The sequence below is a fragment of the Dermacentor variabilis genome, chromosome 2 (assembly GCF_050947875.1).
Source record: "Dermacentor variabilis isolate Ectoservices chromosome 2, ASM5094787v1, whole genome shotgun sequence".
NCBI classification, from domain to species: domain Eukaryota; kingdom Metazoa; phylum Arthropoda; class Arachnida; order Ixodida; family Ixodidae; genus Dermacentor; species Dermacentor variabilis.
The window spans coordinates 140,706,856-140,733,078 of NC_134569.1; the positions used below are offsets into that span (position 1 = coordinate 140,706,856).

The 26,223-nt window shown below is 47.2% G+C and overlaps 1 protein-coding gene across 1 annotated transcript; it reads left to right on the forward strand.

The window, feature by feature from the left end:
- The first annotated feature begins 866 nt into the window (after positions 1–866).
- LOC142570469 (cholinesterase-like) lies at positions 867–26,057 on the forward strand. Its single transcript, XM_075678853.1, has 8 exons — positions 867–976; positions 2,371–2,687; positions 4,894–5,018; positions 6,738–7,036; positions 13,720–13,945; positions 17,834–18,013; positions 21,058–21,329; positions 25,886–26,057. The coding sequence occupies exons 1-8, from the start codon at positions 867–869 to the stop codon at positions 26,055–26,057; spliced, it is 1,701 nt and encodes a 566-aa protein (XP_075534968.1).
- Positions 26,058–26,223: the final 166 nt, after the last annotated feature.

Sequence of the window (26,223 nt, forward strand, 5' to 3'; positions counted from 1 at the left end):
AGGATGACGAATTTCGCGTTAGCTAATGTGAGAATCCAGCGCATCTCTGCAGGCCTAAACTTATAGTTAAGGAGCGGATTCGGTATGTAGCGATGGCCTTATTGTTTACCGCTTGCGGTCCACGGGCGATGCTGGGACCACGCTTAGTTCGGCAGCTGTGTCAACGAGGAAGCGCAAGCCGCTGCTGTGGTCTGTTAGGAAGAAGGCGGCTGAGCGACTTTGGGGTGTGGCAGAGGCACTGATCGCCCTCAGGTTTTGTCCGGGGCGTTTTCCGAGAGCTGGCAAGGCAGTAAACATTTGCGCGAGGCATTGTGAAACTTGAGATGTCACCAACATAGCCTCTCGCACTTGGGAGGTGGCGTCGTAGCACACTGACCAGTTGACCGCGACGCTATGAGGATGGCAGCCACGGCGTCCACTAGGCATGAGATATCGTCCTTAGGCTCTTAAGGCAGCTCGTATTGAGACGGTTCGCTTGTGAGCGATAACCATAAGCTTGTCGGCTAACGCGCCTAGCTTGGATAGGTCTTTCTCCCATCAGGAAGCCACAATCATTCTGTAGTTAGGGGAATTCTCTAAAGAAATATTTGTTGGATCAGTACAGTGTCTAGACCGTCCACTCTCTTGCCCAGTAGTTACTGCGTATGACGCAGCAGCTAGCTTGGTGCACGGTCACCGAGGTTGACTTCATGGAGAAGCTGTTGCAACCGCTGGTCTTCAGGAGGCGTAACCATGCGAAGGAGTGTTGCCTTCAACGTGTCGTAAACGTTGTCTCCTGGTGGAGAAAGCAACAGGTCTCGAGCTTCACTAGCAGTTGACGGGACAGACTGCTCACCACGTGGTGGTATTTCGCGAGGTCTGCCGTAATGCGCCGTGCAGCGTATCGCGATACCACCTGGATCAACCAGAGTTCAGGGTTCGCCGTGCAGAAGGGAGGCAGTTTAACCTCGACAACGGAGAGTGTCGCCACCGTGAGGTGTGTCCATAGCACTTGCGGCTAGTCCGGGTCACTAATGTTGTGAGCGATGCGAGCGCAGATGAAGAAGGCAGGCAGAAGGCGAGGTGTACGTGCGACCCTGAGGAACAAAACACAACTGACTATTTCTGCTGCACTCAAACCTCGGCAGCTCGGTAGCGCACCCTCGAACCATTCCCCTTTCGCGAACACAACGCGATAACACTTCAGCGATGCTCAAAAAAGAGAGAGGGTGTCTCAGAGTCGTTTCTACACTGTGGTGTGGCTGTGAGCCCGCCACACCAGCAACCCTATTCTAAAGCACCTTCCCGATGGGGCAGACGACGAACGCAAATTCGTCGCTTGTTGGGGCACCCTAAGCTCTCGAACCCTATTCTAAAGCTCCCTAAACTCTTGAACACGCACTGCCGTCATACTTTATTCCGACACCACTGTCTTTAAACGATTTAAGTAAAGTGCATATTTTATGACTATATCACAACGAAACCGTAATACGAACCAGTATTGAAAATACGTGCGTGCTAGTGAGAGGACATTTATTGATAGGTGGAAACTGTAGCCGAGCAATAAATTTGGCACGCTACTACAGGTTTACTATTTAACAATCGATCAAAAGACGAGAGAACAGGAAGAAACTGAGACCAATCTACTTGCACCAAACCACCGAAACTTGCAAAAGGGAGCGTTGCGAACTGAACGCTCTGTTAAGTCAAGACTAGTGGCATAGGCAACAAGCAAAATGTTATGCGTTCGCTGTGGTCCATGGAGCCAAAAGCACTGTTCAGTTATTATCGGTGCCAAAGAGCTCGACTTTCTCCTACTTTGTTCATTTCACTGTGCTCACTGCGGCCCGTTTTTGGGCTTTCCTGAAAAATAATGGGCCTGTGTTGTTTCTTTTCTCTGGTCCCTTGATCCATCGTTCTAAATTAAACCTGTAGCAAAATGTCAAACCTTTTTCACGGCTAGCATCTCCACATATCAAAAATATTTATCTCACCAGCACGCACATAACTTCCGTAATGGTCGATGTTACGGTTCCCGCGTGGTGCATTCCTGGAATATGCAAATTGTGTACGCTGTGGATGAGCTATGCCATGTGCATAACTTACGAGGATAATGCGTGTTCCAGACACTATTTCAATAGGTTAGCGGCCTGCCAGTTATTGTTATATATATATATATATATATATATATATATATATATATATATATATATATATATATATATATATATATATATATATATATATATACATTTGAGTTCTTCAAACCATACCCACATCTATCAAACCTGTTTACGAAATTCTTATCCTGTTATCATTTCATATTGAACCCATAAGGCTGCCATCAATCTCGCATTCGATTTTCTCGTAACCGTTTTCTCTGGGATCCAGCCAAGACGTCCGGACCAGGGACCTGGTGTGCATGGTGGCGAGCATCGTGTCGATCGCGCTGGTGCTCGTCTCGGTCCATGCGATGATACAGGGGATCAGACCCGAGATAAAGAGCGTCGTGGTGGACGGACACTTCGGAAGCGTGCACGGGAGCGTCACCATCGTCGCTGGCGTGCTCGTCAGCTCGTTCCTGGGTGTGCCGTACGCCGACCAGAGGACGCTGCGGTTCGCCGCGCCCATACCTTGGCACAGGAAGTTGTATCAGTTCGACGCCACGTCGCCCGCACCCGCATGCGCCCAGTCCAACATCAAGCAAGGTTAGACAGCAGTACGCGATAAATTAAGTAACGAAATTCAGAGTTGAATAAAAACCAGGATGTAGCGTAAACGCCTGACGCGCCTTAGCCGGGAACGGTATGTTACTCAGATATCCCTGAAGGCAACAACAAATTTGGTTAACTCAATTGTAGTGGACGTCCAGGAAATGCGAAGCATTAAGTTTCTCTCTTTCCTAGAAGCGTGACAACTATCGAAGTAAGCAAAGTGCAGTAAGAAAATATTAGCACGAAGCAGAGATCAATAAGACAGAAAAAATACAAGCGCTGCTCTTTCCGCCATCAGCGATTGTATGAGTAGAGTAACTGTAGCGTAGCGAACGGTTATGTAAATATTCATATGGTGTAGTTTCTTAGATTTATAGTAAGGAAGACAGAATTTTTCGAGTGGCAATAATGTCATGGAAAACAAACTAAAATCCCAATGGCACATACCCAGTGGAGATACCCAGCAACATATACTCAGTGGCCTCAGGTTCATATAACCAGTGTATGTACCGAGTGGCCCTAGTGCACATATAGAGTGCAGATACCCAGTCACCCCGTGTTACAGAATTTCGGACCAACACCGGGATCAGCCCACCAAAGCGGCAAGACACTCCGACCGCGCACATGTGGCTGCAGTTGAAGAAGAATGCTTTGCATTGTTCAGTATTCTCACTCATCCTGCCATCTATAGCTTGATGTGGCCCATGATGTTGAACGAACTCTTACCTGAAAACCATATAACGCACAACGGCACAGAAAAATATATTTATTATTATTAAATAGGCTGACATAGTATATATAACAGCGCAAATGGGGATAGCTGTTATGCTTGAAACGAATAATATGCATCAAGCCTGTTTGGACAAGCAATATATTGCGCATTCCTATTGAAAAGCACTCATATGCCTCCCATATCCAATAATCGATACGAAACGTGCAGTATCCCATATAAAAACCTGTTTTTCTCGTATGCCATATGTCTATATTGATATAGGAGTTACGCAGGATATGTTTTTTTTTTTCACTAGAGAACGAAGCCTTACCAGACCTCTGTTATAAATTAACGGAATAAATTATCAGGTAATGCAAACACAATCAAAGAAAGGAGAGAATTGGGCGAGACATTGATGCAGATGGGAAATTTGCAGGTGACATATGGAGCCAGTAGTCGCAGCAAGAAGTGTCTGCAGAGTGTCGCGAGATGCCATTTTTCTGCAGCGAACTAGGATAGGACCTATACATTAGAGAAAAAAAGAACACTGCAAGTTGGAATTGGCATCGTCGCTTAACTACGCGTTACAAAGTTTTTACGAGCAGGACCAACGAATAAGCTAATTAATAAGGAGCAGCTTACTCTGGTAACTAGGTTACTGCAGTGTTTTTGCTCTAGTCGTCTATGGGGAGATCAGTAAATGATGACCTTGATTTCTTAGCTCATGCAGCATTGGCGTCATCGATGGCAATATCTCACTCCCTCCTACGTCGGAGGCTTGGCATACTCAGAAGTACGCCACCAGCACGGTCACTGATACGGATCAAAGGGCTGTCAGTCTGCATATAGTGTGACAAATCGAACAGTATATACTAGAAAGTCAGCGGCAAGAAAAACTCTAACAGGACATACCTATCGAACGCTTGAAGAAGCGGATACTAAATATACAACGGACCGGTGACTATGTTCTCATGTCCTGATGAAGGTATACAAAATTGAAAGCGCTGTAGATCACTGAAAGCGTTTTCGGTTGCCTCCAAAACGTGGTTGCTTAGTTCTAATATTTGTATACGTTGCATACGTCGTCAATTGTGCTTTTACGTTTTTGTTCTTGTAAACCGTAAGCTAATTTTCGTGATAATGAAAATTAAAATTACGGCAAATTGAGGCGCCATAGTGGTAGCCATAGTGGTGGCCATAGCCATAGTCATAGTCATAGTCATAGCCATAGTATTGCTAGCCATAGTGGTAGCCATAGTGGTGGTAGCCATATTAGTGGAGTGGTGCACATAGTGGTAGCCTGTAACCTAGGACAGCGAGCTGTGCATTCGCCTCTACATTTAATGGAGCACGCATCTTCCCCAGCGTCTGGAGAGCAGAGCTAAATTTTTATTTGTGACCGCGTTTCGCAAGGCTGCATGAAGTAACTCAGTGTCTTCCTGGCGCTTCACAGACAACGCTGAAACGCGCCCTTTTGATGTCTTTCAGATGAGATGAATATAAGCACATCGGAAGACTGTCTGCACCTTAACATCTGGACACCGTCGTGCGATGGACGTATCTGCCCGGGCAACCTAACCATCGTCTTCTTCATACATGGTGGTTTCTTTCAGGTATGCACCCTTTTCAAGCTGTATAACTTGAACGTCCATTACACATCTGACACTGCAAGACTAACTAAGCAAGGTCCTATTTTTATTGAGAATTCTATTTCCATAAACCTTTATAGCCTATTTATGATCTTTGCGAGTGTTTGTCCTATATACAAACTGGTGTTTCTTACGCCAAGACGGCGACCTCCATCCTACGCTTTGTGTTTCTCTTCAAGAAGGAATGCAGTTGAATTACCTTTTATAATTTAATAGTTTCTGAGATAAGCAAAGTCAATTTTGAGTGATCGTAATAGAGGATGTACTAACAGGAGCATAGTCCTGACCTGCCTGCAAAAAACAATGTGGATCTTGTAAGCACGCAAAAAGTATAGCATTCAGCACTTTCGGTACTCCCTGAATAATACCATTTGTCAAGCAAACATGAAGAAGTTATTTCATGGATTACAAGCCGACACTTTGAATAGGTTCATCAACACAGATTTCCACGCAACGCTTAAAAGCGTTGCGTAGAAATTTAAGCATGCGCATGACCGTGCAAGACCCAACGTGGTCCTCAACTACATCATGAACTTAAAGAAAGTGGAAATAACCGTGCAACTCAAGCTCTGCAGAGAGCAAAACAGTATGGCGACGCAAAAATGAATATTTCTTAACTTGCGATCTATTGTGTCAGTAGCAAACTGAGATTTGTATTTGAGAATATTTTTCCATAGGATGTTCTAATGTTCCCGTAGACAAAGGTACTTCACTGCACACCGAAATATTTTCTATGTTCAGTTGGAGCCTCTTGGTAATGCCTTTAATTGTTAAAGCAGCTTGCATCTAAATTGTCCGCGGCCAGAGTAATCCTTATTGTTGTTAAGTCGTTGCACTTACGTTTGTTCGTTAAGTGCAGGAAAAGCCCGACTGCCACGCAGACCTAGTCTTCTCTGCTCCATGAAGAGGGGGGGAGAACGCGACAGGCTTGCAATAATGTTTATCACTCTAATCACTTCCTTTTCTGACAAATTTTCCGACCCCGCATGCCGTGGCCGTCGCATGCGTGTAAACGATACAATTTATTTTTGTTGATACCGTTTTTCTCCAATACGCTCATCATCTACGTAGCTTTAGCTGCTCATTATTGCGACTTACGGTGTTTTGCTTGAGCCTCCCCATGCAACCTATGCTATATGACTCGAGATCGTTTACGTCGCAAGATGTCGACTTCCCCGCGTCCCTCATGATCACAAAGCCTGTAAAGCGACGATTGCGTTCTCTGCGAGAACGTATTCAACATATTAACGTTTGTTTTTATTTTACAGCTCTTGCACCAAGCAAGTTTAAATGACAGTCAATTATTGGCGCGTTCGACTGGTTATATACCACTCTCGAATTCGGTTTGCACCGTTGCGGAGCCCTCTCGAAATTGCAACCAGAGGAAACCTGCCCCAGTTGAACGGGCTATAGGTTTTCCCAGAGAAATCCGAACAGGCGACCGGGTTCCTGTCAGATTTCGACGGCGCCCTCAGCTCGAAGGTGGGAGCGCCTCCGACCTCTCGGAGCTGCAGCACGGCGCTCCGAATAAACCGGGCGAATGTGTTCCGAGCCCTCGATTTTGACCAATCGAACGTACACTGCACTGCGAGAGAGCGCTCCCAAGCACTAGAAAGCGACCAGTCGAATGTAACGTAAGTAAGCAGTTTTTTTTCTTTTTATCTGCGCTATCGCACTACACAGGCGGGCAGCAACAACGACCCGTACCACGACGGCCGGATTCTGGCGGCGGTTGGTGAAGTGATGGTCGTGGTCCCAAACTGGCGCCTGGGCCGGCTGGGCTTCGTCAGCATGGCGACTGCCGATTCGCCCCTGAACGTGGGCTTCATGGACCAGGCCGAGGCGTTCCAGTGGGTCAGGCACAATGCGGAGCCTTTCGGCGGCAACGCCTCGGACATCGTAATCGTTGCGCACGCCTCGGGCGCGTCTGCACTCGGCTACCACATGTTCGCCGGCGAAGGGATGGTGCCGGGCGCTCGAAAGTTGGTCTTCATGAGCGAGAGCCCATTCACCAGGTGGAACCGCAGTGCCCGTTAAAAAATGAAAAAAAAAATCTGTTTTGCAACATTACAAGTGAAATACTGTAATGTTACTCGTGTAAAGCCCGCAGCACCACTTTAGAATGCGAAAATTAGCAAAGATGTTTCACTAAGCCACACGCGAATACTCGCGTGCTGACTCGTTTCCGCAAGCCGCAGCGAGATGGCACTAGTCCGCGCCAGAAAAATTGGTCGTCGACTTTAAATGTTCTCATACTCCACCGCCAGTGGTTATATTTAGTTGCATAGCAGTCTGAGTGCGGTCACAGGCTTGAAGGAGTAGCTCTAAGCCTGCCTCGTGCATGGCCCGCACCTGGCGAATATTCAGAAAGAAAGTGCGGGGCTTGCGCGTGTAAATACGGTTTTTTGCCGTTTCGCGGTTACAGCTGAAAGCTAAATGAAAGCTACAGCTGAAAGCTAAAAACGGTTACAGCTAAATGAAAACATTGAGCCGCCTTGTATCCTTACGTTATCGGCCTAGAAGATTATCATTGTTTTCCCTGGGCCAATATATGACTTTGTCGCGTTGAAGAAGGCCACCGACTGTCACGCTCCCGCTGCTCGAGTGGAAAGGCGCGCGCCACAACGTACGAGTTGACAAAATCTCCCCTTCCTTCACTGTCGTTCCAAGTAAATCAGTGACTGCAGGAGTCACACCAGAGGTACCATTGTCGAAAATATTATTACGATATCATCGAACGATGCTCAAGGGACGAGCCGCCGCGAGAACGACGACGAAGTGGGTCCATACCCATGGCGCGAGCGAGTGTTGGCCTTGTGGTCTGGCTCCAGTGTAAATAGCCTGTATATAGCCTCTTTCATCTGTTTCTTTCCACATGTAACATTCTGGTGGAGGTCAGCGATCGTCGTCCTCGCCACGGAACTCCGAAGTGGTCGGTACATCGAGCTTGTCAACATGCCTCCCGGTGACGAGACCGCCTCTGCAACGGCTTCGGCTTGTCTGACTGCTCCAATCATCACGGTTACACAACATCGCGACCCTGGTGTGTTCTCTGGCCTGCAGGGTGAGGACGTTGACGAATGGATCAAGCTCTATGAACACGCCAGTGCTAATAACAGGCGGGACCCGACGATCATGCTCGCGAATGTCATCTTTTATGTCGGCGGCACCCCACGCGTGTATCCCCGAACGCATGACGACGAGATAAACAGTTGGGACAGTTTCAAAGAAAAGCTCAGGAAACTGTTCAGCGACCCCACTGGGCGCAAGGCTGCCGCGAGAAAAGCTCTTGCGTCTCGTGTTCAGACATCTACAGAGCCGTATGTTTCATGCATCCTGGACGTCTTGGCTCTCTGCCGCAAAACTGACGATACTATGAAGCAGATAAAGTGTCGCACGTGCTAAAAGGCATCGTCGACGATGCTTTCAATTTGCTTGTTTTCGGCCACGTCTCGACTATCGACGCCATCGTCAAAGAATGCCGTCGCCTTGAACAAGCTAAGAGCCGCCGTATCACACATCACATCACGCGGCTACCCAACACTGCTGCTACGTCGACAAGTGAGGGTCGGCCGCGTCAGATCACCCCCTGTGACGACGTAACCCGTATTGTTCGCCGCGAGCTCGAGGCTGCCCATTTGCCAGCTTTCTCCGCGACGCATCCCGATTCACCAGCAACCACGATTGCGATGATTAAGGCCGTCGTCAGACAGGAATTTGAAAACATAGGTCTCAACTCCGTGTGTTCATCGTCTCCACCCACGGTTCCCCAGTTCTGTAGCAGCCCTCCTGGTCCCCGGCAGTCCTTTTCTGCCACATGTTGCCGCAACCCGTCCGAATGGCATACCCCTGATGACAGGCCAATCTGCTTCCACTGCTGTCGCATGGGCCACATCGCTCGTCACTGCCGCAACCGATGGCCACCACCTCCTCGGACATACACCGCCGCTCATTCCCGCCCCTTTGGACCTTCTGTTCCCTATGCCACCTGCCATTAACCCGTTGCCGCTGATGCACCTGCCCCGAATCTTCACTACAGCCGCTCGCCCTCACCTCGACGCCATCAGTCTCGTTCGCCCCAACCCCGTCGCTTCTCCCCGTCGCCTATCGCCTCCCGGATCCAGCCGGAAAACTAGGCACTGCAGCTTCTGGAGGTGAAGCTGCGTTGTCCACACTGCCCTCAAATCCTCTGCTCACGTTACACACGAACCAAAACCTTCTTGACGTTGACGTTGATGGCTATCCTATCATGGCACACATCGATACAGGTGCACATCTTTCTATTATTAGTGCTGCCTTCCGACGACGACTGAACAAGCTCCTCATCCCAGCGTCGGCACGCGTCGTCCGCGTTGCGGATGGCGGTACTGTGCCTATCATTGGCATGTCTACGGCACGTGTTAGCATTGCCGGCCGTCACAATCCTGTCCGCTTCACCGTGATTGCTCATTGCCCCCACGACCTCGTTGTCGGCCTCGATTTTCTCTCCGCGCATTCTGATCTTGTTGACTGCTCTGCCACTACCCTTCGCCTTGAGTTGCCGATTCTCGCAGAACCATCTGACGCACCCCAGTGCCACCTACGCCCCACCGGCTTTATTGGCCTGCCGCCAAAATCAATAGCCTATATTGAACTCTTCCCACCAGTCTTCCCACCAGTCCCTGATGGCGAGTACCTCGTCACTCCTCTGCCCGACATTCCACTACAGTATAACGTTACCGTGGCTCACAGTATACTTACTATTACTGCGAACCGCACTTTCATGCGTATCTTTAACTTTGGATTGGCAAAACAAATTCTACCGCAAGGTATTTGCCTTGCCAACATTGATTGTCTCGGCGACCATCGCGTAGCTACTTTATCGACCGATGCTTCTTGCGAGCTTATCAGGCCCATCGTGCCAGCCTCGGCCGCCGATCCCAACATAAAGAAAATGGTTGCGAAGGACCTGTTCTCTGCGCAGGCTGACGACCTTTGCCAAGTATTATCGTCCTACAGAGATATTTTCGACTTCGACGATCGCCCTTTAGGCCAGACGCTTGCGGTCAAGCATCGGATTCTTACTGGCGATCCTACTCCTATTCACCGACGACCGTATCGAGTTTCTGCGTCGGAACGCCGAGTAATACAAAGTGAAGTGAACAAAATCCTAGACGAAAACATCATTGAGCCTTCTTCGACTCCCAGGGCGTCACCTGTAGTGTTGGTTAAGAAGAAGGATGGCACTCGGCGCTTCTGTGTAGACTACCGTAATCTGAACAACATTACTAAGAAGGACGTCTACCCCCTCCCACCTATAGACGACGCCCTTGACTCCCTCCACGGTTCCAGCTATTCCTCTTCTATTGATCTTCGTTCTGGATACTGGCAGATTGCTGTTGACGATATGGACAGAGAAAAAACCGCGTTCATCACACCTGATTGTCTATACCAATTTAAAGTAATGCCATTTGGATTATGCAATGCCCCTGCCACCTTTGAGCGTATGATGGATTCCTTGCTCCGAGGTTTCAAATGCTCCACATGTCGCTGCTACCTCGACGACGTCATCGTCTTCTCGCCCACGTTCGACACTCACCTTGGGCGTCTAACAGATATACTTTATGTATTTCGAAAGGCGAAGCGACAACTGAACTCGTACAAATGTCGTTTCGGCCACCGCCAAATTACTGTTCTGGGCCACCTCGTTGACGCTTCCGGAGTACAGCCTGATCCCGCAAAGCTCGCGCTGTCCGAGACTTTCCGGTTCCGAAGACAGCCGCAGACGTTCGAAGTTTTGTAGGGCTATGCTTGTACTTTCGTCGTTTTTTTCAAGACTTTGCGGCAATTGCTAGACCCCTCAGTAATCTTTTGAAGAACAGCGTACAATTATCGTAGCGTACTGCAGAAGCCGCCGCCTTCTCTCGTCTTGTCACTCTTCTCTCCTCACCACCCATTCTCGCCCACTTCGACCCTGATGCCCCTACAGAATTGCGTACAGATGCTAGCGGTCATGGCATAGGTGCCGTCTTAGCCCAGCGTTAGCGTGTCCAGGATCGCGTTATTGCTTATGCGAGCCGCCTCCTCAAACCATCGGAGCGCAACTATTCCATTACGGAACGAGAATGCCTTGCTGTAGTCTGGGCGGTTGCGAAGTTCCGTCCTTGCCTTTACGGTCGCCCTTTTTCCGTAGTCACTGACTATCATGCTCTCTGCTGGCTCTCATCGCTAGGAGATCCTACAGGCCGGCTTGGTGGATGGGCTTTGAGGCTACAAGAATTTTCATATTCCGTGGTCTACAAGTCTGGCCGCCTGCACCAAGACACTGAGAGCTTGTCGTGTTACCCTGTTGACGACCCTGACTCCTCCAATAATACCAGTGCTGCTTCCGTATTCTCCGTGTCGCTGCTGCTTCATTTCGCCGACGAGCAACGTCGTGACGCCTACATCAGAGCACTCACCGACCGATTTGAACACTCTCCGGCCGACGCCACTCTACGCCTCTTCGTCCTCCGCGACGGTACTCTGTACCATCGTAACTTTCATCCGGACGGCTCTGAGTTCCTACTTGTGATACCTAAACACTTCCGCTCAACCGGTCTAGAAGAGCTTCACGACGCACCAACGGCAGGACACCTCGGCGTATCTCGAACCTTTGACCGTGTACGTCGCCGTTTTTTCTGGCCGGGCCTTGCCCGTTCCGTACGACGTTACGTCGCCCCTTGTGAACTTTGCCAACGACGCAAGAAGCCTTCCCAGCTCCCCGCTGGTTACCTGCAGCCGCTCGACATCCCTGCCGAGCCCTTTCATCGTGTCGGCTTAGACCTTCTCGGCCCATTTCCGGAATCTACATCAGGAAACCAGTGGGTTGCAGTCGTGGCGGACTACGCGACCCACTACGCCGTAACCCGCGCTCTTCCTACCAGTTGCGCAACTGATATTGCGGACTTCCTCCTGCATATCATTTTGATTCCTGGTGCTCCACATCAATTGCTAACAGACCGTGGCCGTGCGTTCTTCGCCAAAGTCATTGACGACATCATGCGTGCCTGCTCTATACAGCATAAATTTACTACCTCCTACCACCCTGAAACGAATGGCCTCAGTGAGCGTTTGAACCGCACCCTTACAGACATGCTATCCAAATGCGTTTCAGACGACCACCGGGACTGGGACCCCCAGGCTCTACCTTACATTACTTTTGCGTACAACTCTTCCCGTCTCGAAACTGCTGGCTTTTCGCCTTTTTACCTCTTGTATGGTCGTGAACCGACGCTACCACTGGACACTGTGCTTCCGTCCACCACAGCTTCAACTAGTGCTTATGCCCGTGATGCTATCGCCCATGCTGACCATGCTCGCCAACTTGCGCGCGCTCGTCTGCAATTCTCTCAAGACAAACAAAAGCAACGCTACGACCTCCGCCACCGTGATGTCCATTTTGTGCCCGGCACCCTCGTGTTGCTTTGGTCACCCTCGTGTTGCTTTGGTCACCCTCGCGTAAAGTTGGCCTTTGTGAAAAACTGTTTTCCTGCTACACAGGCCCATATCGCGTGCTTCGCCAAGTGACCGATGTCACCTACGAAATCGTTCTAGCCACGCCCACTACATCCTCCGCTGTGACAACCAGTGACATTTTCCACGTCACCCGACACAAACCTTACAACTCTCTACGCGCCTTGGATATTTAACAGCACCGTGACGGCGCTTTCGCCGCTGGGGGGTAGCTTTACGATATCATCGAGCGATGCTCAAGGGACGAGCCGCCGCGAGAACGACGACGAAGGGGGTCTGTGCCCTTGGCGCGAGCGAGTGTCGGCCTGGTGGTCTGGCTCCAGTGTAAATATCCTGTATATAGCCTCTTTCATCTGTGTCTTTCCACACGTAACAATATGTAGCGCCACTCCCCTAATTGTATCGCTTGCCAATTTCGAAGTGGGCTCTCATTACGAACAAAGAATTTCTTATTAAAGCAGCCTAGTCGATCAATCTAAGTTCACCTAATATTTTGCTTGGGTGCCACCTTAAAAGTAGCTTTCGATCTTATGAGAACGTACAAGGTTATATATCCTAAATGATATTCAACACTAAAAATCTTCACTAAGCCATTTCTTCGTTTATTGAAAATAGAGTTGAGAAGAGTTGGGGCCGCTGCAATACAGATGCACAAGCTTGCTGTGAGGCCATTTTTTTAATCATTTACCGGCTTTCATCAGATAATGGAGAAAAGAGCCTGGCACAGAATGATGTAATAAAAACCATTTCATTGGGTATTTTTTGCTACGCCTCCACAGTCTCCTAATCCAACTTACGCCTTTAAACAAGCCTAAAACATCTCTAGAATTGCACTTGCCTATTTAACTAACTAATCGCACGTTAACAAAATACTCAGTATAACTCAGAAACACCACAATATATGTAACATTATATGCAGATGTACCGGATTAAAAGAAAGAAAAGCGGAGCTCAATATACCTAAAACACATGGCCGATCCGCCGTTCTTCCCTACCATGCGTATATCAAAACGTTTGCTACAGACAATTTCAACGAGCCCGAACAGGAAAGGCTGCGGCATAATTGAAAGTTGCTTTTTTTGTTTAGAAGGACGCGTTACGATTTATTATATCTTCTCGTAATAAAAGAAACATTTTGCTAATCTTTACTTGTGATTTCGACACCAAGCAGATACCCCGTGTACGGGCTTAACCGCGCACCGGATCAGATGAGGGCGATCCTGGCCCGTCTGCTGTGCGGCGACGAGGCATCTACTAAGGGCGCCTGGCTGCAGTGTTGGCGCAGGCTGCCCGTGGAATCGCTGTTCAAGACACCGCCCGGAGCATTGCGGGGCCTGCCTACATTCTTTCCCAACCTGCCGATCATGTGGAACCCCGTCATGTGGAAGAAGCTCAGGGTATGCGTACGGCATAGCGAGGCCGCTTTAAAAACCCACATACCCAGGGAACTTTGTACATCGTCCCTTAGGCCATCGCCTAAACTTTGTCGCAATACATCAAAGTAAATGAAAGGTCAGCACTTCAAAAAAAAAAAAAAAAGAAACGCTCGTATTTCATGTTATCGGCCGACTTTGAGCAGCTTTCATTTAGCAACTTCGAGAAGGTACTGTCTTCTAATAACGTACGCACTTACGGTCTTTAGTCGCTACTTAAGTACTGCAGTATAGCACTGATTTAATCCTAATGAAAATGCTGCTTTAAAGCATCGGTGAAGTTACGATCAAGTCCCATACACGCCTCTTCCATTATAAGGAAGTATCCTGTCGACATTGCTACTGAAAGGTGTTGAGATTCAACCGATCATTTGATATGTCATTTCTTATTAGAATAGCTGCCCGTTAAGTTTGAACTGACATTGTGGAGTGTGGACAAGCTTGAGATATGGCGGAAGTTGCAATGTCCGAAATGTCTGGAAATTCGGGGCATTATAATGTAAAGTTGTTCCTACAAACTGTTTCCATTCCTTTTCTGCCTTTAGCCCCTCGAGAATGGCAAAAAAAAAGATGTGGCCAGGCAAATTTTGCCTGTCTGTCATGCGACGACAAAAAAACAGCCAGAACGCTAGATGTGATAAGACGTGTGCGATCTGATTGTGAATGATACGGCTGAACAAAGAGAAAACATTATATTTTTTATTTTACTCAATTTTCATCATTAGGCATCGCCTTTTGATCAATCTTCTTTCGGGCTGTGCCAACTTTATCTATCTTTCATGCGACGTCACAAAACCGCGCAAGCTCACTGCATCAAAGTGACGCGGATTAATTAAAGATAAATTAACGTGGCTAACAAAAGTGAACTTTTTTTTTTCGGAATAGCCAGGGGCTACCCCGCTCCGAAAGGAAATTAAAATGGCTGACCACCGATCACTCTGCCGAAATGGCTACTCAGAGATGCCGGGGAAATGGATTCATTTGCGTATATGAAAAAAGATATTGTTTGCCAGCTTAACGCTGTCAAGCCCTTTCGGTCACGTGTAGAACATCGCTCTGCTAATTCACCTTCTCCGAGGTTACACTTTAGCGGCATTGTCAACCTTCAGCTTCATGCATTCACGATTTTCGGCCAGTAAGGGAAAGGTAAGCGAGGGAAAGCAGACGCGCCGCGAATGCCGGCACCGCCGTCCCCTCTCAGTTAACCACTTTCACGGCGCGAGCTCAGCGTCCCGAAGCAGTCAGCACTTCTGCACACTCTTCACCTGTTCTCAGCCATTCAGATCAGAACGTAGGCAATTCTATTCCCTTTGAAAGCAAACAAAACTGACCTTTTATAAACGAAAGAGCGTTTCATTAGGCTGCTTAGACAATATTGCCGGTCATTACGTAAACTTACGTCAGAATATTGGAATAAAGTCAAAATGGAATACGCTGCGTTTCAAAATGTTTGACATGGCATCATTTCCCGCAGTTCGTGGGACCACCTTCATGTTGTTTTCTTTATTATATCGATGGTTTCCTTAATCACCACGAAGAAAAAAAAACCATTAAATAAAATGTTTAAATATTAAGTGTTTGTTTCTAACCATTATCTGGAACGTCTCCAATCGTGCCTACGATACCACAAACAATTTAAAAACTGCGTTATTGGACTTTGAAAACAAGCTAACTAATCGCACTTCAACCAGTATACATTACTAGCTCAGGTCAACTGAAAACAGTAATCCGTTCATATTATTCGCTTAAGGGTGCATGCTTGGCCAGTGCGTCCGTTGATCTTATTTGCTTAAGATTGCAGAGTGGCGAGTGCATGTCTTTTGGCACCGGTATGTTTGCTCGCCAAACGAATTTTTGTCGAACACTAGACTATGTTCCCTTGAGATGTGAGACTTTCTTAAAAAAAGACTGCTTGAAGTTACACGTGGCACCCTGTATCTAGGGCATCCCAGCTAGCTAACGTTAGCCAAGGAGTTCAATAAAAAATGAATAGAAAAACCTATAGTAAGATATGATTTTAAAAGCGATGGTATTTGGTCGACAAGCCTCTCACAACCTAACACCATATGTCTTATAACTGTACCTTGGACCTTGTATTTTCAATACTTTGTTTCATTGAACAGCTTGCCTAAAGTTAGCTGGGACACACAGTGCAAGGAATTCGCCGCATTTTAGTTTCATTGTCGACAATACGCCTTCTTGCGGTTTCAAAGGAGCAGCGGTTGTGCCAGCCATTTGTATGATAGCGATTGGTTAGAATTGAGAAGTGAAAAGATAATTAATTATGAATTCTTGCGTTGTACATTTACCAATATCAGCTGCACTAGCAGTAGTCAGCAGTAGTTACTCAGCAGTAGCCTGCAATATCAGCTACAGTATCGTCCCATTGCTTGCAGAGTAACGATACTTACTGAGAGGAAGTGGTTGTTTACCAAGAAAAAAATATCAGCATGCACTGCTATTTTTCTGGAAGGCCGTTCAGTGGTGCAATGAACAGGCAACTCAACATTGTAGCGCACTGCCATCAGAAATCACCCGAACGCAAATATCCTGTGCTTTTGATGGAGCGCCCGTTAAAAATTTCACGCCACAATTTGCAAATGTGCAAATTAGTCTGTAAAATATTCGTCACAATCAGGTATTTGTTAGTATGTTCAAAACCAGCGCCGATGCTTGCGGTATTTGCGTCTCTGTGTGTCCTTGTATCAGTTGCTCTGCTTAAGAATCGTTACGATGCCGGCTCCTTCATTTCGAAAGCGTAGTGCCAAAATGCATTAAAGGTATAGCCTTTAAGTTCCGAAAATACGTCTTGGATTTTCGTTTCTTCCCCTCCGTAAACACTCTGCATACGTGGACAAACAGAGTAACCAGGTGTTATTCGTACAAAGTAGACGTTCTGAGGTTCCTGTGAGCTTGTATCTTGTCACATGCTTCTGTGCGCATAACAACAAACCTTCTTTATAAAGATTGAGAAATTGGGTGAGGAGCTTGGTTGTCTTTTACTGTAGAGTTTATGAATCGTGATTTCTAGTGTGGCACTACAGTCTTATGTCTTCTGCTTATCGGTACCAATTCCCTTGGCACGAGACAGCCCCACAGTTCGTAGCACCTGGTAGCAATTTGCTTAGCCATTTACTACGTTTAATGTTGAAATTGTACGTGATTCCGGAATTCCTCCATGTCACATAGGCAGTACCTGACATTTCTTATTTTTTTCACCCTGGTGATTTGTTCTCATCACGTACTTATTTTGCATAGTACCAATGCCACCTCGATACTACAACAGGAATAAAAATTAACCTATTTAAGCTGTATAAAGCAGTTCGTTCAGCCCAGAGAAGGCGCAACTGGAGAGGAGACAGGAAGATAATATTGTTTTTATTTAATGAGCTGTGATGTTGCACAATTAGGCATGTCGCTTTTAAATCTTCTGGTAAAAGGCACGAGTACAACGACGTGCATATAGACCGACACACACAGTGCTCTCCCAGTCTTTTTTCAAACTATAATTGTAGCAGTGATGGCCTAGTAAGTGTTCATGTATTTTAGCGGTTCGCTTGAAACAACAGACGAACTGGGAACAAGAGCACAAGCTCTATATCCAAGTGATTTTTGTTGACATTTCTGGCGATGAACTCAAGGTGGGATATCATGAGATGTAGTAAAGTGATCTTTGTAGCACCAGCAGTCGATTATTGAAGGAATGACCGAAGATCAGATAATCAGTCATAATTAGGTCAGCCGATTCAATAATTTTACCAGCTCGCTAGTGAGTCGCATATATGAGCATGGGGCACATGCTGTCGGTTATGTCTTCCCACTTCCACTTTTCTCTCCGTCTATACCTTTCAGGTATCTGGAATGAGTGTACTTATGGGCTTCTCCGACAACGAGGCGCCGGCGCTCATGGAGAATTTCGCCGACTATCTGAACGTCTATCTGCAGGAAACTAATACATCGGCTATGTCTCTTCTCTCGTGGCTTGGCTTTCCGCAGAAGGACGCTACTGAGGTGACGGAAAATTATGCTGAGGTAATCGACAACAGTCCCGAATGGTTGCGCTTCAAGCACGACGCAAATCTCAACTGCATCTGGTAGGAAAGTTCGTCGGCCTGTATAATCTGAGAGAGCCAGTCTCACAAGGTTTGAACCGGGGAACGTCGGCATAATCGTGCCTTCTTAGCTCATTGCTTTCAATGTGGAACGCTTTCGCGTGAGGGGCAACTGAGCTTCTCAACTTGCAGAACTCGTGAAAAACTCCTCCCCCAGTTCCATGTCTGGGAGATCGCTGCGAGCACGCTCCAGGTAAGGAGGAACACTGCCGGTATAGACAACGCTTGAGACTGTTGTCGCCAACGCTCTGCGAAGCGCCGGGTCACACTGGGCCGCGGCAGGAGGCGCGACCGCCTCACACCGTTCCGATGCAGTTCGCGTCTCTGCGAAACCTCGGTTGCCCGTGTTGCGTTCCTGATGCACTCTCGATGACGTTCAGCGAAGCAAACGCTGATACAACGTTCATCATCATCAGCCTATCTTATGTCTAGTGAAGAACGAACGCCTCTCCCCACGATCTCCAATTACCCGTGTCCTCCGCTAACTGATTCCAACATGCGCATGCGAATTTCCTAATTTCACCAACCCACCTAGATTTTGATGTCCTCGACTGCGCTTCCCTACACTTGCAACAAATTCAGTAACTCTAATGGTCCACCGGTTTGATTTTCGGTCACGCAAAAATCACGAGCCAGATAAGCACAGGGACCCATTCATCTGATTACAGGCGCGTTTAGCTGCCCCAGCCGCCGTCGCTATCGAATCAGGAATAGTATGCCTCTGAATTATCTGCGTCACACACGTCTCTGTCACCTAGAGGGCCTGATCAGGCCCTCTACGTGGTCTGACATGGTTTTCGCACTTCGCACAGAGAGACAACCATGTAATCAGTGATTACCAGAACAAGTAATGCGGTACATCGAAGGCCAAGCCATCCGCCTTGACTTATGTGGTCTGGAAGGACAAAGCTTTAACTAATTTACGCTATAAAGCAGCGCAAAGCTAACGGAGCGCGACTTAACGTGATCATATAGGTAGCACTACGTATGTTGTTAACTGGATTCATACAACAATGAGTCGTCGTAACGCTGCCTTCACCTGGTCCTCTTAGCGCAATCGAGACCACTTGAAGTGCTACCCCATGTTCGGCTGCCTAAAAAAGTGCCCTCTCAAAGAGTTCGCTTAATTTCATCCATGCTATCGGCTGAAGTCGAGAGCGCACGTTAACGTTCCGACTAGTTCGTTATATCAGCTATTTCGTTTTCTTATACAGTCAACAATCTATACGTGATTTCTTACAAAAGTTGCAATGAGTGTCGAAAAGGCACGGACAGGGCACACAGAGATGGATGGAGGCAGACGCCTTGCTCGTCTGGAGGGTTTTTGTCGTCAAAGGCACGTCATATTTCGATAGGCCACACAGTATTTTCTTAAACGGCCCCTTAACAGGCCACACAGCAAATCTGGACTATACACTGGAAGTTGTTACGTGCACTTTAGGGAGTATTCTGCTGAAATAATTGTTAAAATTGTTTCATTGATAGCCGACATATAAATATTTCAGCGCTGCGAACCCTGGATTTCAAATGCCGAGGGCCACTGCCAAGAGGGACACTCTCTCCACTTGCCCCGTCTAACCTCTCCAAGCGAAATTCCTTCTCTGCGTTCTCCCATGGCAGAGCCGGAGAATCGCGCGAAGCATACGTCACGGGCCCCGCCCCTTATATTTTCTTTGTCGCCTTGTTTTTCGCTTTTTTGTTTTTGTTGCGCGACGCACTTCCGGTGACGACCTCGAGCGCGCGCTGTTCCACTTGTCTTGTTTCGCGCAGCGCTCGAGTTTGCGCGTTGTGCACGAGAACACTCCCCTAGCGGTATAAGTCAGTGCTGCATTAAAACCGCGGCAGATGCAAGCGGATCACAGCGCATGATCGCGCTCTGGAATACGGTAGAAAACGGCGTAGTTTAGTTGTCAGCGCGCGCGACTGGACGACATGGGAACGAGCGGACTAAACAGAAATACGCCTCTTTTGCGGCGGTGCGATGTAAAAACGAAAGCAGGCATTCTGTTTGTGTGCTTTATTATTTCTCTAAACTTTTATTCGTTGACTGAAGCAACAGATTGCACAAATACCTGATATTGCCTGGAATAGTTCTAAACATCAGTTGTCACTATGAGTGACGCCACGTCGCGAACACAAGTACGTAGCCACATGCGCACATATACGTGACCTCTCCGGCGTGGAGCTCGATGCACGCGAGGACAAGGGCAAACGGCATTCGGTTTGAAATGTCAGCTATTTCCGCGGCGCGTAGCGATGTAATACTTACCAGACACACTCGTTAGCGCGGATTCTATGCAATGCGCTTGTCAGCTCAAACTGACCAGACCTGGTGAGGGGTCCTTTACCTGATGATGTTTTAGACTTGAATGGCGCTGCGACAGATCCTTTTTGGTGATGTATGCAAACACTTCAATTTCCATTTTCGTGGTTGAGCAAAAACTGCCGTCCGACATACAAATTATTGCTCATCTTAACCCACTTGGAAGTGTGACAATGAGCCAAAATTTGGCCGACGTCTCAAGTATATATTTTTGGTTCAACTGAGGCAACGTTCTTAATGAGCCATTTGGTGACTGTCACCTAAGTTTAACCGTATTTCTAATACCCATGACGGCTTCAAACTCCGATGAGAAGAAAAGCGGGAACAACTGTTCGTGTTAAATAAAGATTTATAGCTCTTTACAGACGGCGTAAAATGATTGCCACAAAGCTGAAATTAGCATAGTATCGCTGAAATTAGCATAGTATCGTGAAATTGGGGTTGAAGCTTCGCGTACAATAACTAGTGATATGGCCTCAATTTACGCGGTCCCCCATGTCGAAGGGAATCTTTGAAAAGAAATCCTCCCGAGCGCAATACCGCTGTCATTGTAAATATAGTTTTGTGGCATACTCAAAGAAATGTGCGCCGCGACCAGCTCAGCGTACACGTATGCTGCTTTCATTCGACCTAAAATGCAGGGCGCTGGACAAAGAAAGTGGACCCAGGAACTCTTGAGCGACATCGCCGTCGTCTGCCCAGTGCGGCTGTTCGCAGAGCAGCTGCACGCCCTGGGCAATCGCGTACACACCTACGTGTTCCATCGCAGCGACTCGACGAGTGAGGAAGGCGTCGGGAGGGATGACGTCGTGCGGTTCCTGTTTGGCAGCGCCACAGCGCGGGACTTGACCATCGAAGAGCGAGTGCTCAGCCGACGCGTCATGGCCCGCATGGTGCAGTTCTTCAAAACGGGGTGAGGGCCTCTACGCGGCTTTGCCACGCTAGAGCAGTTCCGCTCACTTAGCCAATCTATACGTAACGTATTTTTTTTATTTTTTTGCTACACTGCATTGGTCGCATTCAGCGCTCTATTTGCGCGCCAGCATCGTCAAAGACTGCTTTAATGTGGTGTAGATAAACAAAAGTGTCATAGTAGCGATATTCTGTTTTATTATCGCCGTAGAAGTGCACACACGAAACTGGGCTTTTTTTTTTGTCGTTCTGGTGGATATTATTTTATGCTTTCTTTCGTCGATTTGCCTCACGTATGCTCAGAGTATAAAGCTCGGTTGTTTCGTTACAGGACATTGTGGCGGCTTCAACGTGGCGCTCCAAAACGAATTGTCGGGTGTGCTATTCCAACTGTAAAACACGTAAACACGTCCTTTGTGCTCAGGCTGCGCGTTGTGATTATAAATAGGCACGTCGCAGAATTTTGCCAAACCTCGTTCAAGCAATCAAGATATAAGACGCGTTCGAACTGAGATCGCGTGTACTGGTCATTCAGGAGTAAAATGGCTCCACAGCGCGTGGCGTTCACCTCCATATGTCTGCGTTAAATACACACGTGATTTGGCTGTCTTGCCGGAATAATTTTGAAGGCAAAGTCTTACGTGGCATGTTACCGTCAGTTTCTTTTTTGTATGAGCTATGTCTTTTACTAAGTTCTATCCTCTTTCAAGAGCCAATCCCGAAGATTGTGTAGTCTCAAAATGTAACACGATCCATATCAAAGATAGTGCAGCCTAAAGTAATTCGCTACTCGCCTTCGTATTGCCAAACCAATCCCGAATAAATTGCCGACCAAAGCGGGCTGCACAAGAAACGTGCATAGGTTGCCAGACAGTCGCTATGCGTGTACTGAAAAAAAGGTGGAAGGCTATTCAACCACTAGTTGACGTCGATCAAGCATTGTCACTCCCAGCGCTGCTCTCTAACTAAGTTACATAGTTCCTTTATCCCCCCCTCGCCCTTCTTATCCCCCAGCTATAGCCCAGGAAGCTATTGCCTTCACTTCAACTACATCGCCTTCTAACTTTCTTGCGCCTTCGGTCTACCAAGCTGATCCACAATTGGGTCCACAGACTAAGGGATTCAATTTTCTTTCCTTTCGCCGAGCATTGTGATTCCTTGGGTGGCACCGTACGCCGTCGCTCAGCGGCTAATGCGTTGCGCTTCTGACGACGACGTCACAGATTAAATTTTGGTTGCGCTGGTCTTATGCAAATGGAGGCGGATTGCAAACGCGCTCGTGTAAGTGCCGTGCGCTTTGGAGGCACAAAAGAATCATAAGTGGTCAAATATATCCGGAGTCGTCCTTTATGGCGCCCTTCATAATTTCCTAACCCAATTTAGTGTTTTAGGAAGGTAATTAAACATCAAAGTGTAGTATAAGTACTTGGACTGCCTTTGGGAAAACCATGTGTGATGGTTATGGGACACAGTTAACAGATCAACTGAACATTGTCGCCATGAACCTTTACGCCTGTCAAGAAAATGAGGCGCCAGACCAAGCGACGAGAAAGGAAATCATGCTTCACGTCATGTCTCAGAAAAGCGTTTCCGCTTTTCTGAGACAATCGCTGCACCAATTTGACTAAAACTTGTATTTACTATAGAACGGTATAGTCTAGCAAACTTGAGAAGTAGGATTTTATTTAAGGCACTAGGGTTCTTTAGAAGAGTTGCGGAATATTGGTAACTCGCAAAGAAATAGGAGCACAAAGTTTACAAATATGGAACGCTGTATCACAAACATATGGCAGTTCCATGAACTACAGCTGTTGAGCACCTAAAGCAAAAATTATTTATATAAGGATTTGCTGCTTACGTGAGATAATTACAATTTTGCGAGGGTGTTGCTAAAGTCCGACTCGCATATTGTTGAAATATTTCAGAACGCTTTTCAGTACATGTATTATGTCCGCTATAGACGTACTGTTAGGTGCAGTTTCCATAATTGTGATATCGTTCTTTATTGCTTAGTTACGAAGTTTGCATGCAAAATCGCGCGACTGGCCGCTTGAGACACATTGCGTGTATTCGTGAGCTTCTTTCACGCTCGGAAAATATCTTTATGTAGCATGTATTGAGCAACAGAAAGCTGTACCGGGAGTTTTTCATGTCCCTGTACAATTTTCTCACTGACAGTTTTTATGCAGTTATAATATTTGAGAATTTGACTAGTTAATTACGACTGATTATCTGATTAGGTGGAACGAAAAAATAATTTGAGTATCCTACGAGAACCCGATACTAATGCACGCTATTTATCCAGAAATATACACAACAGGTAGATGCAAAGTGTGTGGCACCAGAGCCACGCTACAACACTTGCTACGGCAATGCCAGGAACTAATACAGGACAATGAGAGCGAAACCTCCATCGACAGCCTCCGCGCGCGATGGCAGGCCGCGCTGCTCAGCTCGAACCTGGAAGACCAACTCCAGGCACTACAATGGGCCAAGGAAGCCGCCGAGCGGCGAGAGCTCTTGGCCGTAACCTAGGCGGGTGCCCCAGCTCACTAACACGCCAGACGCGAATCGTTCTGATTCGAAATAAAGTTTCCTCACTCACCCACTCACTCACTCACTCACTCACTCACTCACTCACTCACTCACTCACTCACTCACTCACTCACTCACTCACTCACTCACTCACTCACTCACTCACTCACTCATTCACTCACTCACTCACTCTCCAAGCAAAGGCAAACAACGTCACCTTGCTTCTGTCCAGCTGCTTGGCATTCGCCTATTTTGAAACTCCAGGTAAAGTTAGCTGATACCATTACCATATATATATATATATATATATATATATATATATATATATATATATATATATATATATATATATATATATATAGAGAGAGAGAGAGAGAGAGAGAGAGAGAGAGATGAGAAGCGCAACTTCGTGGCTATATTTATTTTATTTACCGAACTGTTTCGGTCGGCCGGCCGAAGGTGGTCTGTTCTGGACCACCATCAGTTGTACGTCGCTCCTCGTAGAGGTAGGGCGTGAGCCGAGTGAGCTACTGAACAACAATTTCCACTGTGTTGCACCAGGTTTATATCATGGATAAGGTGCGACATTATGTTCACGCAGCTCTCTGGCATTTACAACTAAATCGCCGCTCCTTTCTTTAAGCGAGTAACTTTCCTTGGTTCTTCCGTGAATTTTCGTGGTTGGTGCTTTGGTGGTCGCTGGTTAGCGGTTTATGCATCCGCTCACTAAAATTTATTAGGGACTACCCATAGACACACCCAACTGGGACACAGAAGCCCAGAGGTCACGTGTTTGGGCGAGTTTTAGCATGAAGCTGACGACACTGTATATGAATATGGTTTCAAACTGCCGGCATTGTTGTTCTCGCCCTCGTGCACGGAACACGTAGCCCTTAACGAAAGGCGGGATAGCTAGAAAGTACTCAACTCTTGCCATCACTGAGTAAACGTTTGATAAATTTTGAAATGTTTGAAATGTTTCGAAACAATCGGAACTTTTGCGCTGGTGGGTTGTGGAAAGTAGTAGTGTTGTTAGAACGACTTATGAGTTCTGGCGCACATCGTGTAGCTCCTCAAACCTTAGGTTGTGTGGGTGATTTTTCGCATTGCAGTCGCATTAGAGCATCACACATTATTTGTTTTCTGTTCTTTCTGCGAACGTATTCTGGTCTCACGATGAACCCGCTGCCTGTCGTTCTGACACGCGCTCTTTTTCGTTCCACGTAGCCCTCCACCTTTCGTTGCAGCTAAAGCAGTGAGCAGATGTGGCGTAGAATGTCCCCTGGGGTCGTGGACTCAAGTGTATAAAGCTCAACTTAAAAAAAATTATAAATAAAATGTTCAAATTTGTGCTATAGGTGATCTTCTTGGTGCTTGCAGGGGGGGGGGGTAAAAATTTGCTTTTTGCAAATTGCAGAGTGTGTCCAATTTAACCTTCGCAGGAGCACGGCGTGCATCTTGGTATACAGATAGGTCGTACGAATTTGGAATTGCTAGCTGTTTCTAGGTGTACAACTTGTCAACGAAATAAACGGAAGGCCCTCAGACTCAGTCGAAAATACATTCCTTGCTTACAGTTCATTCAGAGTCAGTCACCAAATTCTACTCCACCTGGATCACCGGCATTCCGACTAACAACGGATCCACGCGAGCTCACTAAGACTAAATTCTCGGGTTGGTCCGAGTCTGGTTTAGTTCGCTGACAAACGGTTTTAATTAGTTTTCTTTTCTTTCTTTGGATTACGCTTATGGTATGTACGCTGCACTCTCAAGTACTATTAAGGTGCATTGGAGGGAGGTTCGATCTCAATGAACTAGTAGCTTTTTAACCGGCCGCAACGGGGAGACGTTGCCACCGGAGAAGGCGCCGTACAGAAACACGATGGTTGCCATGATTATCAAAAGCCTAACGAACAGTCGCGCACTTGTTTACAAAAGATGGTACTCTAAAAGTTCACACAGCAGCCACGACACACCCTTGCGAGTTATGCACTTGTTCTCTACATTTCTTCTGTATCGCAGCGAAATCCACGGGGAGAACGACACGGTGGCTGATGGAAAGTACTCCGTCACTTTTACTTCTAGCTCCAGCGAACTTCCTCGCTGGGTACCGGACTTTCGCAAGGAGGCCTGCGAGAATCTGCGGAAGCACTTCCCGGTCATAGTCGAATTGCCCGATTCGGGGCAACGTTGATTGCGAACAAAAGCTGATTGACAGTGTAACCATTGTGCTCTCGTGCGCTCACAGTGCCGGATTTTGACAGACACTTTTTAATTGAAAGTTTGAACACATTTACCTCTTGTGATCGAATAATAAATTCATTGCAGTAATGTATCTTAATAGCCGCAGCTTTCTTGTT